Raw genomic sequence first — 19,358 nt, 5'->3', positions numbered from 1 at the left:
TGACAAAGCCGTAGACTGATAGGAAAACATTAGGAAATCGGCCGAAAAAATTAAACGAGAATTTTGCCAACCTTCATTTTGAAAAACATGTGAACCAAAAATAGATTTTTTTTTGTAAATTTATCTGAGATTATCCCCAAAATAAACGATATTGTAAACGATGATGTAAACTAAAAGTTTATGGAAATTCAAAATTCTTCTACATTACATAATTATTGCTTGTGTGAATTTAACTTTTTTCAAATTCTATTGAAATATTTATTAAAATTATAAATTGAATATAAATCAATAAATTTTCAACTTTTAAATCCTCCGATATGCGCGCTTATTTACTTATTTTGAAAGAAAAAGACCAAATTCTCGTCGTTTTTGAAGAATTTATTTCGTTCTTTTAATTTTAAATGTCAATTGCTGTCACTCCACGCCATTTTTTTCCTTCGTGTACACTGTACAGCATATTCGACAAAGTATTCTAAAATTTAATTAAACAAAGTGGTTGTATTTTTGTTACAATGACAAAGGTCAATCGCAGTAAGTGAGTCGTAGGCTTCGTTCGGTGTCACGCCGTAGCGTATCGTACATTTTGTTGATATCTTCCAATTTCGAGTTGATATTCGACGTGGATAGTTCGATCCATTGAAGCGATGTCATGTGAGCATTCAATATGCGTCCGATTTGAACGATTGGATCGTCGGAGTTTTGCAATTTGCTTACTTCATTCAGATGTTCAATCACTTCTTTCAGGTCCTCAGACATTTGACGCAATTGTGTGTCCAAATTTTCGGCCAATGAATATGTTTGCGCCTTTTCCAAATCGCTATGTGGTATTTTGTCGACGTCTTTCTTCAATGGTGCAATGAATTCTTCCAATTCGGTGTGTTGCGTTTCGATAAATTTCAACTCATCCTCTAGGCATTTCTGTTCACTTTTAACCTTTTCAACAGCATTGCTCAGTTCGACAATCTTTTTGCTGTTCTTGTTGAGCAGATTATCCCATGAATTCACTTGTGTCGCCTGATTGATGAATACTTTTTCTTGTTCCTCCAATTCCGATGTGTATTTGTTGATCATTTCTTCAATTTGAGAGAATGTCATTTGATTTCCGCCAACCGCTGTCGACTGTGTTGTTCTGGAATTGAGAATTCAAACACTTGTATTAGACGCGCCATTTAACAAGCGTAAACTTCATCTTCAACTTACGTTGTGCTTGAACTGAAACCAATGGCTGGACCGGCAAGATTTGTGGTTGCTGTACTGGCCACTATAAATTGAGAGCAAATCCAAATCAATAAGCAAATTCGTTCACAACAAAATAAAACATTAGTTAAAATTCAATTTGAAGTCATACCAGCTGGAATAGTTGGAAGTGATGCAGTTGAAGCATTTGACGATTGAATTGAAGCGCCGAATGTGGGTAGAGCTGGCTTTGCCGCTGCTGGTGTTCCAAATGATAATGTGTTCGATGCTCCGAATGCTGGAGCAGATGTGGCAGCCGATGTTGCTGCTGGTGCGCCAAATGAAAGAGTTGCAGTGGTTGTTGCAGGAGTTCCGAACGACAAAGATGCACTTGGAGTCGATGTAGCAGCACCTATGAATTGAATTATTGATAAGTAAGCGATGCGCTTGAATTTGAATGCAAACAAAGACATTACCGAACGTTGGAAATGCTCCGTAAACGGCAGTTGGTGCTGCAGCCGAGGCAATTGGTGTGGCTGATGCAGCTGCGCCAAACGTCAAAGTGCTGCTCGTTGCCGGTGCTAACAATGCGATTGAAACGTAGAACATTCGAATCATTTTCACTTGGAAATTGTCGGAAAAACCAGTGAATTTTGTTTTCAGAAAATGTACATACCAGCGCTTGATGCCGTGGCACCGAATGTTGGTGTGCCACCAAAAGATAACCCACCACCACCACCACCACCAAATGAGAAACCACCGCCCGTCGGATTCATGTTTTTTATATTGCTTTCTCTATTAAATATTGATAATGTTTCTAAAAACAAATGAGCTTCACGTACTTTTTCGAGGTTATGTGTCAAATCGAGAGTTGCACTTTAAGACAGACAATATGTAGTTTACGCGCTTTGTTTATCTGTATGTCCAACTGTCAGTTGAATGGCATTTCGAAAAGTGGCAAATCTACACACCGACGATTCGAAATTGTTGTTGGGATGGGGAGGAAACAGAAAACGCACAATTAAAATTACATGATAAGTGAAAATAGTTAATTTTTTGTCTCTTTTTTTATTATGAAAACAAGAGAAGACAATTTTTTCGACTGTGACATTGAAAAATTACTTTGTTTCTTTAAAATTTAACCAAAAATCCAATTTTTTATTCCATCACTGCATTATCTACTAGAAGATGAATTTTAAAATCGTTTGCCATCCGTTAAGTTCATGTGTTTCTGTTAGACGGTGAGCATCTTTTGCCAAATATCGTGTCGATTAACGCCATCCACTTGGATCGATTTGATGCCCAGAAGTTTACAGAAAAGGTAATACAAGTCAATGTTCGAAAATTCATCGTCGATTGTAACTCCGCTTTTGAAGCTCGGCCCTTTTGCTATGAAAAATGGCTTCATCGAAGGCTCCCAGTTATCGTATCCATGTACTCCATATGGACTATTCATTGAAACTGTAATTAGAAACAAATGTTTTTCATTTTTTTTCTGTAAATAGTATGAACTGGTTCGAGCTAATGTTTAAAATAAAACAATTACTTTTGATACCACTTTCATTGAAAAACCACTCAGCGAGATCAAACATATCTTGGAAAGCATACCCTGGTTCAGCAACTACAACACATGGTCCGAATCTTTGCTGATTTCGAACAAACCATCTATCAAGTAATTGTTCATCCGTGTACGCATTGAATGTATTTCCCACGGTCTTAGCTCCTTCCGTTAAATTTTTACATGCCTCATTGGCTTTACCATCACTGCAAATGACTTGAAGAACCGGCGATGTGCCGTACGTTTTGCACTTGTTTGCATTGATCCATGCATATAAATCAATGAAATTTCGTGGCGTCACAGTCAACATTCCATGATCAGAAAGAATTATAATATCGGTTATAGTATCAAGACCTTCCATCAAAAGCGATTGCTCCAGATAAACGACGAATGCATCTAATCTTTTAACCATATCCAATTCCTGAAGCAACATTTTCATAACACCAATTTATAATCAAAATATTTTTAAATTTCTATGGGAAAAAATAAACGAGCAAAAATCGGTAGAGAAGATTATGAAACAACTAAAATACCCGTTGCGAATCTGGACCATATCGATGGCCCTGTTCATCAGGTTCCTCGACATAAAACATAACAAAATTAGCTCCATTTTTCAGCCATTTCATCATCACGTCAGTTCTATCTTCAAGGGAAAACTTTTTATCGAGTGACATTTCAAACGCACATTTTTTCCCTTGATATGCAAAATCACTGCCGGGCCACATCATCACCCCAGTGCGACCATTCTGATCTTCGTTCAATCGCCAAATTGGAACCACACTTTCATTATAGTGAAACAATGGATAGGAATACTTGATGAATCCTTTGTCACGATCATACACCTCGTTGCCGGTAACACCATGATTTTGTGGATTCAAACCTATGAATATTCGGAATTCTAAATATATACTCAACAATAAAATTTACCAATGTTAATTTTGAAAAACAGTTTTTAAAAACGTTCGATCAAACGTTTAGTTTTGAATTAATTGTGGTCGAACCCGTTGCAATGCTGAAATGATTGACGAATGTCTTCGTTGGAAACGTGTTGTTCATACGAGTAGCCCGAACTCCGTTTTTGTAGAACATCTCCATAAATGGTGTGATTTGTTTATCCAAATAAGTTGGTTTGAATGCGTCGAATGAAATTAAAATTAGTTTGCGAGATGATAGAAGTCCATCAACAATGCGTCCACACAGGTTTGCGAACATCCAGTAGAAGGCGATTTGCGTGAAATTCATTATTGCTCTTGGATACACTTTTTGCTATAACTTCAGATAAAGAAAATCGCTTTGATATAACAGAACTGATATCGCCGAATGAATATCATCCAACTGCTTGCAACGCCTTATGAACGATCAACCGTTTATATAACAACTAGCTTGCTACATGCACGAGAACTATAAAACAAATATGTGCATTATTCTGACAATTTTGCCTAAGCATATTTGCGATCGAATTGTTTGCGTTCATGTTTCATCACCATGTTTTGGAAGAGAAGTTTGCGTTTGTTTGCTGAATGATCAAATTCAATATCAAATTCATTTATTGACTTTGGATTCAATTGAAAAAATTTCGTTTTATTTGCGCCTGTAATTAATCCTAAAACTTTGCCAATAATAATAAAATCTAATACTTTATTTACAATTATTTGTGGCTAAGCATATTCTTAACATTTTATACTTCGAACATGGCATCTTTCTGATGACGCTCATACACGTGTCGCGCTTTTTTCGGAAATTTTAGATAAATCCTTATTTTAGCGATAAGTTCCTTCATTGTCAATTTGTTACGCTTACTAAATATGTTTAAATAAATGCCTAGAACAACAAGCAAACCGGCCCAGATGTATCTGAAGAAAAAAAAAAATTAAACGCAATTATTATTAAAATTCATTGTAAATAAAAAATTAAGACGGTGAAGAATTTCCTCGGTGAATTGCATAGAAATAATGATTGTTTGAGTAAAACTATCAACTTACTGTACACTAAATGGTTTGCTGAAGAATAAAAATGATAGTGCAATAGTGACAGCTTTTCGTGCAGTGGTAACGGTGGCAGCGAGTGTCGCACCGCTTGTTCGAACCAATGTCAATACGAATTGAATCCCCAAATAACCGGATAAACTGAAGAGAAATGCATATCCATAGGTTTGTATTGGATACTGTAATAAACAAACAGAAATTTGTTTAAATTAATTAATAATGCAAAAATAAAATTGATTCCATTAATTGAGGCTTACAGTGGCACAAAATCGTAAACTTGGAAATAAATCACCGGTCAATGTTAAAACAATCAACAAATAAATGAAGCCAATTCCATAGGAGTAAAGAACAACTTCCACGTTGTTTGCTTTGTGCTCACGCATCGCCTTCTCTTGCACATTCCCAATCACAGCATCGAAGAGCAAAGCCGTTGATATCATTATCACACCGATCATATTGAAATTGGGCGATATGGTTGAATCCACTAAAAATATAGAAATCAAATGGATTGTTATAGGCAACATTAAAGGAAGATGTATATTAAAAGTAATACCTAGAGTAAATGTCGCCAAGCCGATGCACATGGCGATGGCAGCCATAAAGTCCAATGGACCATGGCTCTTTTTCTGTATCAGAATGCTACCAATCAGAACTGGCACCAACTTACAACACTTGAATATCACCTGAGTTGGATAATTTAAATAGCCTAAACTAGAGTTAGACAGTCCCATAGTACCGAGCGTGAGTAATGCGAGAAGGGCATATGTGCGCATTGGAATTTTTCTCACGCCACATTGTTCGGGATTCTGAATTCGGCGTTCGAAGTAACCAAAAATCGTATAGTATCCGAATTGGATAAGCGTCAGAAACCATCCGTACGGTTTAAATCCATCAAGTGAGAAAATCAACTCTTGGAAATATCCATATAAAATGTACAAAACAAAAACACCGATGCAACACAATATGAATTGTGTTTGTGCATTGTATTTGCTCAGATCAAAGCATAAGATGTGCATTCCTTTTGCCGCGGTCGAGCTATTCGCTGATTTTGTTTTCGGTCTAACATCATCGTTGCTAATTGAATTGGTCGTGTTGCTGTACAATGGAAGCGTATCTTTTTCATTGTTATGTATCATTCTAAATGCACCAAACCAATTTGAATTAGTGGTTTAGCACTAGGTTTATCGGGTCGAGTTTAGGATTTGCTTTCAATTGAACACTTATATGGAATACTTATAACATAATTTTTTTTTACTATTTGTTTTTTTTTTTGGTTGGTCAAAACTGATAACACAATTTTTATTGATATCACACGAAAGCAAAAAAGAAGAACAACACTGATTAAACACAACCAACGAGTATACTTTCCGTCAAATATAGAATGACATTTCGAAACTATTACACATGTACGGACAAAGCATATTTCGAAATGTCTACTTTAGAATGTTAGAATGGCGCGCGATTCAAATAAAAAATTACAAGTGTGTCGTTCATATCGAAATTGCATGAGCATGGCTTAGAATTGTCTTGAAATATGAATTTGAATACGTCTGATATCTTATTTGTAGTTTTCTTTTGAATAATTGATAAATAAACCTAAATTTGTGCCAAATTGCTATATGCTGATAAGCCCATACGCTTATTAAAGTGTCACATTTTTTCGACGTGAAAAAAGTGTGATTAATGCTGTGGTTGAATCATAACAATGAATATGTTTGGGTTATTTGTTTCGATTGGAAGATGCATGACATGCTTAATTAAATGAAAAAAAAAAGTACGAAATCCCTGCTGTCGCGTCAGCCACAATATGACACAGAACAAACAGAGTAAGATCTTGTGAAATGGCATATACAAGTGAAATCAATGTGAGAAACAGATATTGTTCAAGTTCATATTATGATTTGTTTGCGGGTATTTCTCACTCTCTCACACACACACGAATACACATACACACCCAGACTCCTCCACATCGCAATGACAAAGGTACTGTAAGTGGCGCGGGGCAATAAATAAAAAAAACACGTCGACTCGAAGAAGAAAAAAAAAAAACGTTCGAAACGCAACGAATTCAACTATATGTGTGTTCAACACATCTAGCTAACGTTATCATTCAGTGCACAATATTTCTGACCCTATTCATCGTATATTCGTTTCGTCAAATCGAAATTTCAATTTGAAGCATGCTAAAAACGACATTAATCAGCACAAGAGTGTTTGCATTGTTTCTGTTTGTTTTTTCTCTATCGCATGCGAGCACATGCTGCTTTCTCTCTATCTCCCCCTCTCGCACGCTCACATTCGCGCCTTTTGTGTGTCGTCCGTTTTCATTGCTGCTCATATTCCGTTCTACGAATAATGAAAGGAAAGAACACAGAAATTTTTTTAAAAACTTACACATCGACACAATAAATACACACTGGAATGAGGTAAGTATATGAGAGAGAGCGAGCAAACGCGCGCGAGCGGTTTGTCGGTTTTTCAGTCAGCGCAAATTTTTGACTTTTGAAATATTTACTTGGAGTATGTATACAAAAAATGATCGCATCAGTTAACATATGCCCGTTGTGTTGATCAGTATCGTGTTTTGTTGGCTATTTTGTTTTGTTTTATTTTTTGTTTTTTGTTCACTTCTTTGAATGAACCCCGACGGACAATGTACTTTTGCGAAACTTTTCGATCAATGCTAACAAAATGAATAATCATCGTTTTGATACAACACTCTGACCAAAGTAAAAAAAAAAAAAAAAAAATAAAGAATACAGATCAGATCGGTTGAGTGTTAATTTTGTGTGTCACACATCGAAAATACACAAAACAAAAATAAGAAACACATCGACATCGAGAAAATTGTGTGCATTTGATCGTATTGACAAGCTTTTTCGAACTGTGTGTAAAGAAAAAACCACAAAAAACAAAAAAAGAACGAGCACCGAACGAATTATTCAATTAACGGCTCGTTAGGTAATGATCGTTTAATATTTTTTTTTTTTTTATTGTCGGCGTTCATTGATATTGTATTTATGGTGGGTCATTAAAGAACGAACTTATGAGCTATCGCACATGAAAACGTTGGCAAACATTTATGTAAAATAACACTTGACTCACAAGCTTAATAATTTTTATTGCAAGTAAAAACTTATTGGCTTGGACAAACAATTGTCACCGTTGCATATTCATACGCCTTTTTTGTTGGTTTGTTAATCGCGTTTTGAGTGCAATTTTATGGTCCAGGAAAAAAAAAATGAACTGTGACTCGTAAGCGATATTGAATTTGCTTCGTTTATGATGTTTGCATTGGTTATGATTCAATTATATCGGTATGTTGTGCTAGTTCCTTGCAATAAATAAAATGCAATTGGAGACATTCTACTGACTCGGACTGTAATTGAAGGAGAAGGTTCTGCAGTCGTCTAATTTAAACAATATCATAAGGGATCATAACAAAATTTCATATTAAATATGAAAAAAAAAACACGTTGATTTGAAAATTTCTTGTTTATCAGCAAAACCGAGTGCGAAGTAACTGATTGAAAAAATCATGTAAAGTTCACATGTACTGAAGGAGAAAAGAACACTTTTCAAGTAAAAAAAAAACCGCTTGACGATAATTTTCAAATTTAGGCGACAACTTTTCTAGATTGTACGTTCTCAAACGGAATAAACCCATTCAATGAATACTGTGTAATTGTTTGCAACGGCTCGCAAAATCAAATGACATCTTGAATGGATTTTTGTTCATTTGCTGTGCAACGACTTAGATATAATCCAACTGTTTATATACGTTGAATCTGAAATGTATTTAACAGAGTGCAAATTTAACGCTAAATAAATAACGAACAGCCGATCATTTTGCAACTTCTTTCAAAGCTTCACTCCAGGTTCTTTGTTATGTTTGCACCTTGCAATGAGTTTTGTTTTCTATTTACATACCGTTGAATAGGTTTCCACACTCGTCTTATTATCTGTTTTTAAGATCTATTTCAAGTTTACTCATTTGTTTCAATACCTTACTGAATTCCGATGTTTATTTTTTTTTTCTCTGTTGTCGTTGTATTTTCTATTTCATTCAGAAGTTCAGGATGTCACACAGAATATAATGTTCTTAAGATGCAACGGCCGAACTAAAAAAAATTAAAGAAAAAAAAAAATCAAATAAAATGGAAGAACAGTCAAGCTAACGATTAGTCGTTGTACACACATAAAAATAAATTCGTTAAAAGTGAAATAAAGTTTTGAGTGTAAGTCAATTGTGTGTGTATAAGTAAATATCCTAATGGATCCGATTAAGATAATCGTTACAAATTCGGATACAACGTCCACAACACCAATTAACTCCCATTATCAACTAGCTCCAAATGAAATTGGATCAAACGAAGCGAAATCATTTGATGATATTACTTATAGTGCACCAAATATAAAATCGGCCAAACGATGGAATTTACCGCCACTGAAACTGAGCACGAGCGATCACAACACGTTTAGTGTACACAAAAATGAAGACAACGACCGAAGCGATGAGTTTGAGAGTAAAAAACCATTGCTGAACACCTTGCTTGGCAAATCGTATTTATCGTCACAGTCAACAACATCATTAAATTCCGGAAAGAAAGTGAAAATTTTACCATCATCGTCATCATCTCGAATCCCAGCCACGGTTGCAGGTGAGAAATCACTCGATTATGTTAGACACATTAAAATTTCATTGCGAATTTTTATTGTTTCTCAAACTCGGTTTTCATGAATTAAAAGCTATTTCGTTTTGAGAGGGAGATGGAGAAGGAGAAGGAAACAAAAAATCATACATTCTTCACTAATGATTTGAATAGTAATGGGAAACGCGATTTTCATCAAGGTCATTAAGCAGCTCATGAGCTTTGTTGTTTTTCTATCGTTTGGTGTTTCAAACGAAATCACAGGTGTAAAGTGCCAATTTTAGCATTGTTCTAATTTGTGTTATGATTTATGGCTAACCACAGCGATGGAATTAAAAAAATTTAGCCGTCAGCACTGATCCGCATCGTATTTTAATTTTTATTATTTGTCACTTGGATTAAAACATAATCATTTTCCATGGTGTGAAGCGTTTCTCCCACGAGTTTTCGCTGCCCGCGCGTTTCTGTTCGTTGATAATTACAACAAAAGGCTAATAATAGTATTTGGGCCGTCAGACAGCCATAATTCGATACATACCTAAATTATGATGAGACATTTCAAATATTATTCGGTATTTAACACGTGATATACCTTGTGTATTGTTCGAAATGCCGGCTATAAAATGAGCGAGAAAACATGAAAATTTTATACGTCGCCACAATGACGTGAGATAAAATGAAAAAAAAAAAGAGTAAGAATGTACGTAAACGTTATTCATCAGTCAATGAATTTATAAAGGGAGAAGTTCTTTTTCTGTGCACACGATTGTAAGTTACCGCGACTGGATCTCGTTCTCACAAAATTTACAATATTTTGTGCCTTATCTTGTGCTGAAGGTGCGCACACTGTATGTAATAAATTTAATTGCCCCAGCGCGATAGAGAAGAATTTGTTCGTTTGTTTGACGTGAAAAAAGCGCAATTTGTTATCTGCATCAAATGACGTGTTGAAAATAATCCTTGAATTTTGATTTGGATTTTTCACAGGTAGCCAAGTGGAAACCAAAGACGGCTCATTGATGCCAACAACACACCTAACTACATCGTATACATCACCACAACCGTTGCATACATTATTATCGTTGCCACGAACAAATTCCTTCGTATTCGGTGATTGCAATGGATCGGGCAAATTATTTTCGGATGCAACATCGATACGATCGTTGGCATCAATCGGCATGGGATCGACCGATGGTCGCAAAATGATCATTCGACGCGTCCCAAACACACCTGCCGAACTATTGAGCATTGTCAGTCCACCTGCGTAAGTATCGTGTTGAAAAAAAATGTTAGGCCATATATTTTCAATAACGTGACCCCATCCATCCATTCATCCATTCATTCATATTTATTGCATTCATACAAAAGAAGAAAAAAATTGTCAGGCGGTATTTGTGCTCAATCACAAAAGCACAACAAAGAGCTTAGCTATGCAGATAACGCACAAGAAAAAATGCAAACGATAAGAATAATATTACAAAAGACTGATGCGAGGCTTATATTCTTGATTTACAACACAAATACAAAATTCGCTGCAAATAACACACAGTACTCTAGTCTGATGATCATGTCGCCATTTCCATTTGACACAAAACACATTCATCAGCTGACAAAATATTGTGAATTTCTACGCCGCACATGACTCGATTTACACGAAAAACAAGTACAACAAAACGTGTGATGATTTGCTTGTACGACTAGAAAATCTTGGAGATTATTTGACATTTCGGATTGCTTTTGCATTGGATAGATACTTGAACTTCGCATTAAGGAACATCAACTAAAGTTTTTCATAGATATCAACGAATGAGGAGGGTTCCATAAATAATTGACATTCTTCTAGTAAACTCCCGAATTCAAAGTGGAAATCCATTTTATTTAAATGGAAAACTTTTTGGTTCTTTAGGTAATTTTGATTTGAATCTGTAAATGTTTCTAAAAAAAAAAGTGTGACTAATCTTTTAATGATTTAGAGCGTGAAATATGTCACGGGTTATTGAAAGACACATTGAATGCAAAGACATGGTATTCTACTTTCCTTTTCTTCGTGTGATTACACCGTTCGAAAAGTGATATCATTTATTGGCAGCCGTTTGAAGTACTTGTGATAAGATTTGTATTTCTTTTCGTGCACAAAATTGTGTACATTCAATTTGGGCGCTATTTCATTGTATAGTAAAATCGCACTTCAAACCAGTCGCGTCAACAGAAAGTGAATCAAATTCATATAAGTATTGTGTTGGAAAGAGACTCAAATAAAATGAAACAAATTAATTACAGGAAAAAGAATCGAGCAAAAATGTTGACCATATCTAAATATTACATCGATTCCGAAAATTTTTCTAATGAATCATGTATCAAAAAATCGCAATAAATCAATGTGAATCAACGAGCGGATATTCATGATTTTCTAACACCTCTTTCTCGCCAAAACGATCCATAATTTCCGTAAACGAAAACACACAAATTAAAGGTTGTTGTTTTTTGTACGTGCTGAATATCAACGGAATACACCATTATTACTTACATGCGAAGCATCACCATTCCAAAAAAAAAATAAAAATAAATGCGAATCAATTGTGTGTATATATGTTGTTATAGACTCTGTAGTAGGCATAGTGCACAACGAATGGAATGAGCATATAAGTAAAAACGATTGATGTTCAAAATGTCTCGTATTTGTCTATTTAATGATAGGAAGGAAATATTATTGTGTCTAACCGTAAAATGTACAACGATCCAAGTCAATGTTTGCCACATTCTTCGAAGCATACATAGTTGTGCACAATGAAATGATGCACGTCCAACGACGAAAATGAAATAATTTTTTGGAATTTATTCAGTTGCGTGCGATTTAACCTACATATTTTTGCCGAATAGTGCAGTATGGCACAAGAATCAAGGGAGTTATAAGGCAAGTGCGAAGTGTCAACAAATGAAAAAGTACAACCTATCGACGCAAAATATAAGTCAAGTATGCATTTTTTGTCTCTGCTTTATTATTAAATTAAACGACTTACAATTAATACAAACATTGGGCCAGAGATCGCTTCTATTAATTTACATCTCACATAGAAGCGATCGCTTGTGTGATATCGAGATCGAAACAATGCCATTCAGAAGGCCCATCTAACGAAATTGAACGGTACGCTTTGGTGAAACCACAATGCAATCCATTTTCAAATAGAGCGATTTATCTAAAATTAGGTCAACCCATGAATTGCATTTCAATTTTTGTCGCTATGTTCAAGTTCACCACACTTTTGAAGCGATGTCATTTAAAATGTGACCTTTGAAAGCGCGTTCATGGGTTCCGTCGAATTGATTGGTACTCTACTTCCTATAATCAAATGGATACAGTGCTCTTTTTTGGTTATCGCTGTAAACGCTTTCAGCTTTTCCGATTTCTTTCATTTGGACACAAAAAAGAGCAGTTGTTAAGATTATTAGGCATAAAGTATATATATTTATTTTATTGCCTTGGTTCAGTGTTCATCACAATTTCGTCATATGTTACCGTGAACCATTAATCTCTGGCCTGACGTGCTGCGAATTGTGTGTGACCGCAAATGTGTAAATGTGTATGCATTGTGCTTTATTTTGTATGTAAAATGGTCATTTGTTCTCATAATGATTTCCTCAATTGAAAAAAATGATTTCATAGCAGCAGCAGCAGTAGCAGTAGCTTTATCCAAATAGCACTAATAAATGAGAGAATGTGCTTATAAGTTGTGTACACTTTTGCGTGTGAGATTGTGTTCAATCTATCGAACATGATGATCTACTAAGCACAGAGAGACAAACAAAAAATGTCCAGCCGTGTGCACAATGCTAATGCTACCCATCACAATTGTTGTCATATGTATGACGTTTGCATTTGTAGCCAACCTCCATGAAATCATATGATTTTCTCACAACCGAAATTCATTAGAATGTTTGCGCTTCTTTTTGGAATATGTGACCATTGGTATTACTTTCCATCATATAGAACAAATAAGCGGTCTGAGAGAACAGTGGAAAGGGGTATATGTTGACAAAAGATCTTCTTCACACAAGCACAAAGGAATACCAAAATAAAAAATCAACAACATAAATTTATGAATATAACTTCCGTAGTGCAAGCAATATATCAAGTTCTGACTGGTGCAGTTAGGGATTTTAAGGTTCAATTGCATAAGAAATAAGGCATTGTCATTTGATGTTACCATCATTTAGTTTGATCATCAAAAAGAATTGCAATGACTCGCGCTCTTAACGCGGCTAATTTAAAGTGACTTACGAAGTAATTGATAAAAATTGCAGCTGACTGAATAATAATCGAAATGCCGTATACTTCCGGATGTCGGTTAGTTTTTTGGTATGTTTGTGTGTGTGTTTCGATTACAAAACCGCATCTCACTGACTCCTTGGTTCGAATGATTTTTAATTACTTGCCACGGAATAGGTATTATTGCTTTTGAATGTGGCATATCATTCCCTTAAATTGGTTAAATTTCATAGGAAATTGATGTTGGCAAAATTCACCTCATTATTTTACTACTGCCTAGTGTACAAATGACGTTTTCATTTTTAATAAATGAATTTTTTTTTGTCAATAGTCAAAAGCATCAATTTTCAATAAACTGAAGTTTGACAAGAGTGTCTCTTTTCATTGATTGCAACCCGATTGCAGTTTTGTCAATCAGAGGTATAATTAGCTGCTACATGGCACGAAATCGGATTACCATGATCTTGAAATATTGCAACAGCGTTAACCGTGGCTAACGAACAGCGTTTAATTGTAGTGACAAATCTCTAATAAACTATGGAACAAACTACTTGAATTCACATACGACATTGTCGCCGCGTCGAGGTATCGAAACCATGAGCTCTGAAATGTGCATTTGATAAAGAATGCATTTATTAGTATTAATTGCAGTTAGTTGATCGCTGTTCATTGGTTTGCAGTGGTTGTGTGGCAAATAGCTGCCGCGCATTACAGAACAGATTGACATTCTGCACACGCCAATCTAGTTTGTGCAGCAGTTGACCTTTGTGGTGGGCTCGTATTTTCCATGCACTTGATTGTTTTTCATGTGTTTTTAAATGTGCATGCGGTGAATTGCTCTCAGCTGGTTACGTGGTTGTTGCGACAGTAATAAACGCATTTCGATTTGCAGCCGAGAATCTCCGATCGTAAAAGTGATGATTTTTTGTTGCCACAACACATGATAATTCCACGCGCGTTTTATTTTCAGAAGCATATTGAATTTCTGTTGAGATTTTTAAAAATAAATGTAAACTATACTGAACAGAATGAAAGAAAAAAAACCTAAATAAAGCTCTCGTACAATGAATGTATTCGAAATGAATGGGCAAGCGGAATAATGAAACGTAATTCTGTTTTTAAATGAAGTGCCTCTGAGAAAAATTTTCAGTAAAAAAGCCCCACAAAAATATTGTCTGAATAAGATTTTCATACAAATTTTTATCAGACAATATTTTTGTGGGGCTTTTTTACTGAAAAATTTTCTCAGAGGCACTTCATTTGAAAACAGAATTACGTTTCATTATTCCGCTTGCCCATTCAAATGTCTGTTCGATTGCATATTTTCTTATCGCGAAAACATCTCGTTTTTAATTATCGATTGTGGTCACCTGTTGAATGGCGATAGCAATAATATTTGTTTCATGTACAAAGCCGGCCATGAGCATACATTGAAACAAAGCAAACAAATAAAATTCGTTGACAAATTAAATGCAAATACTTGAAATTCAAAAAAACAAATGCCGGCCATTACAATACATATGGAGGTGACTGATCGTTCTGTCTCGAAGAGATGAATTGTTTTAATCCGACGTGAATTTTATTCAGTAAGTGTAGAACGAAAAAGAAAAATTCACACTGAATGATAGATATTTGTGTTTACTGTCGACGTCAAGTTTATTTTGGAACCGCAGTATTTACCGACACATATTTTATTTGCGTTTTATCATTATTTGGGTAAAATTTTGTTTCGCTATATATTTTTTTAAATAAATATCACATCATGTACTATCAATTGAATAACAACTTGAGTTGTTAGCTTTTCTTATTAGCCATGCTATGGATCGATTGTACAATTTCACACGATAGTCGCACAATTTGTGAGTTGAGACAGACGAACACAAAGAAGAAGAAAAATCGAAATAATACTATTTCATCACTCCTAAATTCTTGTGTGTGCAATTATATTTGGAATATGTTAAAACATTTTCGTTATGGTCATAATAATTTATGTCTTCAAACTGAAGCTCAGTCAGAACTATCGAGTTTTGTAAGCAAGCACATCAATTGATTGATTTGCCTTAAATCGCATTTTGAAAGTGAAATTATTTGGAGAGATTGTTCTATTTTGTTTTTTCATTCGATTTTCGATGTTAGTTGAACGTTAGCATGAAAACGAAAAATTCGATTGAAGTTGGAAGCGTTTTTCGCACGCCCAACGGTGTTCCAGTCTACTATAAGGTCGGCAAACTGTAAGTTTTTTTTTTTCTCGATAAGTGCGATCGATTATGCAATTTTGATCTAAGATGTGGAAAGATTAAGTGCAACTCACTTGTGTGATTAACTCATGATATTCATTAGGATAATATGATGAGCGATTAATTATAATGTGTTGTTTATTTTCATTATGTTTTTGTATACATTTCTGTGTTCAGTGTGCCCGAATTTGATGATCGCGATGATAATATAGCTGACGATGAATCGGATATTGGTCACTTGAAACCAAAGCGTCAACAATGGTCCAGTAAGATGCAATTTGTGCTGGCGTGTGTCGGCTATTCGATTGGATTGGGAAACGTTTGGCGGTTTCCCTACTTGTGCTATCAAAGTGGCGGAGGTGTATTCTTAGTACCATACTTTATAATACTGTTCGTGTGCGGTATTCCGATGCTGTTCATGGAATTGGCTGTGGGCCAATACACGGGCAGGGGACCGATTGGCGCGATCGGACAGCTGTGTCCGTTGTTCAAGGGTTTGTAAAACATATGTATTTGGACATTTATTCGTAGAACAATAGATGATTTCTTTAGTAAATTGCTCTTAAATTCAAATTCTGACTGAATTCTGAAAATTTTTACGTTTTTTTTTTGCTTGTTATTAGGAGCTGGAATGGCTAGTGTTGTGGTTTCATTTATTATGTCCACATATTATAGTGTGATAATAGCATATGCTATCTACTACTTTTTTTCTGCATTCAGACCCGAAACACCATGGCTAGACTGTAAACAAAGGTAATCATAATGCTTCAAAATAATATCTGTTTGCTAAGGAGCATCATTCTATTTCTCGTTTAGATGGGCAACACCGGATTGTTGGATACCCGCACGATTAGAAATGAATATGACTAGACCAATTGATTCGCGAACACCATCCGAAGAATTTTTTGAGTAAGTTCATTTTATTTTCGGTGGATGACTGAATTTGAAAATCTGTTCATATTGGATTCGTTAAAATCTATACGTGAATCTGATCTGAAAATTTCAGGAGAAAAGTTCTTCAAATGAGTCAAGGTTTAGAGTATCCGGGTGCAATGCGTTGGGATTTGGTGGCATGTTTGATGTGCGCTTGGATCTTGGTGTACTTTGCCATTTGGAAATCAATAAAATCATCAGCAAAAGTGCGATATTTTACGGCGACTCTACCTTTCATTTTGATTATCATTTTTCTGGGGCGTGCTGTCACATTGGACGGAGCACAGTTTGGATTACGATATTTCTTCCGACCAAATTGGTCGGCGCTCGCCAATGCAAATGTTTGGATCAATGCGGCCGCTCAAAATTTCAATTCGCTTGGTATTGCGTTCGGTTCGATGATTTCGTTTGCCAGTTACAATAAATACAACAATAATTTCCTTCATGATACGCTGGCCGTATCGTTTGTCAATGGAATCACCAGTTTGTTGGTGGGCATCTTTGCATTCGCCACCATCGGAAACATTGCCCTGGAACAAAATACAAATGTGGAAGATGTCATTAGCGATGGTAATTTGATCGCATAAATTTTTATTTAATCATCTTTTATTATTGGTTTACCCTTGCATTACAGGACCCGGTTTGATTTTTGTCGTTTATCCACAAGCAATGTCCAAAATGCCATTGGGCCAAATGTGGGCTGTTCTATTCTTCTTCATGCTACTCTGTCTCGGTTTAAACAGTCAGGTAAATTTTGGGATCGTTTACATATATAAATTGATGCTTTATGCCGACTCCATGCTTTATGTCCCAACAAAATAATTTCACATGAATGAAAAAAGAAGAAGCAAAAAAAAGACGTGTGTGTACTTTCCATATGCAACTTGGGCTTTCATTATTCAATTTAGTGTCATTCAAATAAATTTTCTAGTCCATCACAACAACAAGATTAATGGATTTCATTGACATTTCGTGTAATTTAAATGTTATAATATTCGATGTAATTTACGAGCACGCAACGTATGATATAACTTGTTGAAATTGGAAGCAACGAAAAAAGAGCAGTTTTTTTTTATTATATTACTGTGAAAGCCACACGTGACGAAAAATGAATGTTCTCTCAATTATATTTCGGCGTATTTCACAAAACTTCAAAATTGATCATACACAGCATGCAATAGTATCATTCAGTCTGCTTAATTCTTTGCAAGCAAATTTTGATCTTTATTGCGAAAACATTCTTTCGAAAATACTCAATTTTGTTTACTACTTCCATTGAATTGACTTAACTTTTGATCAATTGAATTTTTGTCGGTTCATTTTTCTCTCTCTTTCGTTTATAGTTTGCAATCGTTGAAGTGGTAGTTACATCAATTCAAGATGGTTTCCCGAATTGGATCAAATCAAAACTGGTTTACCATGAGCTGTTGGTTTTGATTGTGGTCATAGTGTCATTTTTCTTCGGTTTACCGAATTTGATACAGGGTGGCATATACTATTTCCAGTTGATCGATCACTACGCAGCTTCTGTATCGATAATGTTTTTAGCCTTCTTCCAAATAATAGCAATTTCGTGGTTCTACGGCGTGTCTCGACTTTCGCGCAACATCAAACAAATGACTGGTAAAGTGCCATCACTCTACTTCCGTTCATGTTGGCTCATCATCGGACCATCTTTATTATTTGTGAGTATGAATTGCTGTCGAAAATTTCGAAAATATTCAATGCAATAATTTACGCACCGAACTCTAAACGTTTCATTTTTGTTTTTTCACTCATTGGTTGTGTTGATACACATTTATTCCGTTCGATTGGTGCAGGCATTGGGGATATTTAGTTTGTTCAGTTATGAACCACCAACATATGATAACGGTCACTACAAGTATCCCGCTTGGGCACATGGAATCGGATGGAGTTTTGCGGCAGCTTCACTTGGCTGCATTCCAGTATTTGCTGTGATATCAATAATCCGTGGCGAAGGCGATACACTATTTCAAGTAAGCGCGCTTCCATATTTCCATTCAACCGCAAACGGACAATTGCCGCGATTGGTGGTTTAAAAGAAAAAAAAAACGGTGTTTATTTATTATTGTTTTTCCCATACATTGCAGAAAATACGAAGCGCAATTCAACCAAATATATACGAATGTAAATTTTGTGGCGAACATCATTGTGATCAGCATGATTCGCCTGACATGCAGAGTGTACAAGAAATGCTCACTATGTATCCGCAACAAACGCAACCCAGTATCGTGTTACAAGCACCGCCACCCAATCGTAAAGCAGCTTATCCACAAAAATACGACGTCGAAAAGAAGTCTCAGTTACAAAATTAGGAGAAAAAAATAGAAAGAAAAAAAAAACAATACATATTCGTTGAATGTTCAAATGCATTAGTTGTACTGAATTTAAAAGAAAATCATGTTGTTACCAAAAACCGTACTTGTTTTGTTCAACTCTAAAATGCTCCCTTCTCGTCGACTTTTTCATGCTTGACACTTTGCACCTTTTCTAAAAACATAAATACTTGGTGCGAATTTCGAACCAAGC

General features: G+C 35.4%; 4 protein-coding genes across 11 annotated transcripts; 1 reads left to right on the top strand and 3 right to left on the bottom strand.

The window, feature by feature from the left end:
• Window positions 1-363: 363 nt before the first annotated feature.
• LOC129575485 (nuclear pore glycoprotein p62) lies at window positions 364-2,231 on the bottom strand. Its single transcript, XM_055459186.1, has 5 exons — window positions 1,853-2,231; window positions 1,653-1,757; window positions 1,349-1,588; window positions 1,201-1,261; window positions 364-1,129 (listed from the first exon to the last, which is right to left on the bottom strand). Exons 1-5 carry the CDS (start codon window positions 1,950-1,952, stop codon window positions 523-525), a joined length of 1,113 nt encoding a protein of 370 aa, XP_055315161.1. The 5' UTR covers window positions 1,953-2,231; the 3' UTR covers window positions 364-522.
• A 179-nt stretch (window positions 2,232-2,410) lies between these two features.
• Window positions 2,411-4,126, bottom strand: LOC129575481 (bis(5'-adenosyl)-triphosphatase enpp4-like). Its single transcript, XM_055459180.1, has 4 exons — window positions 3,736-4,126; window positions 3,268-3,614; window positions 2,723-3,155; window positions 2,411-2,637 (listed from the first exon to the last, which is right to left on the bottom strand). Exons 1-4 carry the CDS (start codon window positions 3,974-3,976, stop codon window positions 2,411-2,413), a joined length of 1,248 nt encoding a protein of 415 aa, XP_055315155.1. The 5' UTR covers window positions 3,977-4,126.
• Window positions 4,127-4,279: 153 nt separating this feature from the next.
• On the bottom strand, window positions 4,280-6,547 carry LOC129575484 (adenosine 3'-phospho 5'-phosphosulfate transporter 2). The gene is made up of 4 exons (XM_055459184.1): window positions 5,273-6,547; window positions 4,977-5,203; window positions 4,717-4,898; window positions 4,280-4,587 (listed from the first exon to the last, which is right to left on the bottom strand). Exons 1-4 carry the CDS (start codon window positions 5,853-5,855, stop codon window positions 4,413-4,415), a joined length of 1,167 nt encoding a protein of 388 aa, XP_055315159.1. The 5' UTR covers window positions 5,856-6,547; the 3' UTR covers window positions 4,280-4,412.
• Window positions 6,548-19,245, top strand: LOC129575477 (sodium- and chloride-dependent GABA transporter ine). Of its 8 annotated transcripts, none has more exons than XM_055459164.1 (11): window positions 6,548-7,680; window positions 8,790-9,380; window positions 10,359-10,635; window positions 16,053-16,369; window positions 16,499-16,628; window positions 16,692-16,784; window positions 16,882-17,378; window positions 17,443-17,555; window positions 18,152-18,493; window positions 18,629-18,805; window positions 18,920-19,245. In XM_055459164.1, the coding sequence occupies exons 2-11, from the start codon at window positions 8,993-8,995 to the stop codon at window positions 19,142-19,144; spliced, it is 2,559 nt and encodes an 852-aa protein (XP_055315139.1). In that variant the 5' UTR covers window positions 6,548-7,680; window positions 8,790-8,992; the 3' UTR covers window positions 19,145-19,245. The 8 variants fall into 8 exon arrangements, with proteins under 8 accessions (XP_055315139.1, XP_055315140.1, XP_055315144.1 ...); XM_055459165.1 differs by having other exon boundaries at window positions 7,199-7,680; window positions 8,793-9,380; XM_055459168.1 differs by having other exon boundaries at window positions 7,205-7,680; window positions 9,124-9,380.
• Window positions 19,246-19,358: the final 113 nt, after the last annotated feature.

This window comes from Sitodiplosis mosellana, unplaced genomic scaffold (genome assembly GCF_009176505.1).
Source record: "Sitodiplosis mosellana isolate CC-2019 unplaced genomic scaffold, AAFC_SMos_1.0 Smas_scaffold_6167, whole genome shotgun sequence".
In the NCBI taxonomy this organism is placed as follows: Eukaryota; Metazoa; Arthropoda; class Insecta; order Diptera; family Cecidomyiidae; genus Sitodiplosis; species Sitodiplosis mosellana.
Note: the sequence above shows the minus strand (reverse complement) of the source record. Positions and strands in the feature narration are given on the sequence as shown.

What these genes read in the sequence shown, in the direction of transcription:
- LOC129575485 (XM_055459186.1), bottom strand. Translation starts at nt 1,952, where the DNA reads ATGAATCCGACGGGCGGTGGTTTCTCATTTGGTGGTGGTGGTGGTGGT. An exon ending in TGCCACGGCATCAAGCGCTG is followed by an intron (nt 1,758 to 1,852) that starts GTATGTACATTT and finishes TCGCATTGTTAG; the next exon opens with CACCGGCAACGAGCAGCACT. An exon ending in CGGAGCATTTCCAACGTTCG is followed by an intron (nt 1,589 to 1,652) that starts GTAATGTCTTTG and finishes TTCAATTCATAG; the next exon opens with GTGCTGCTACATCGACTCCA.
- LOC129575481 (XM_055459180.1), bottom strand. Translation starts at nt 3,976, where the DNA reads ATGAATTTCACGCAAATCGCCTTCTACTGGATGTTCGCAAACCTGTGT. An exon ending in TCATTTCAGCATTGCAACGG is followed by an intron (nt 3,615 to 3,735) that starts GTTCGACCACAA and finishes GAATATTCATAG; the next exon opens with GTTTGAATCCACAAAATCAT. An exon ending in ATGGTCCAGATTCGCAACGG is followed by an intron (nt 3,156 to 3,267) that starts GTATTTTAGTTG and finishes ATGTTGCTTCAG; the next exon opens with GAATTGGATATGGTTAAAAG.
- LOC129575484 (XM_055459184.1), bottom strand. Translation starts at nt 5,855, where the DNA reads ATGATACATAACAATGAAAAAGATACGCTTCCATTGTACAGCAACACG. An exon ending in GTTTACGATTTTGTGCCACT is followed by an intron (nt 4,899 to 4,976) that starts GTAAGCCTCAAT and finishes TGTTTATTACAG; the next exon opens with TATCCAATACAAACCTATGG. An exon ending in AGCAAACCATTTAGTGTACA is followed by an intron (nt 4,588 to 4,716) that starts GTAAGTTGATAG and finishes TTTTTTCTTCAG; the next exon opens with ATACATCTGGGCCGGTTTGC.
- LOC129575477 (XM_055459164.1), top strand. Translation starts at nt 8,993, where the DNA reads ATGGATCCGATTAAGATAATCGTTACAAATTCGGATACAACGTCCACA. An exon ending in GGAAGATGTCATTAGCGATG is followed by an intron (nt 17,379 to 17,442) that starts GTAATTTGATCG and finishes CTTGCATTACAG; the next exon opens with GACCCGGTTTGATTTTTGTC. An exon ending in GTCTCGGTTTAAACAGTCAG is followed by an intron (nt 17,556 to 18,151) that starts GTAAATTTTGGG and finishes TTTCGTTTATAG; the next exon opens with TTTGCAATCGTTGAAGTGGT.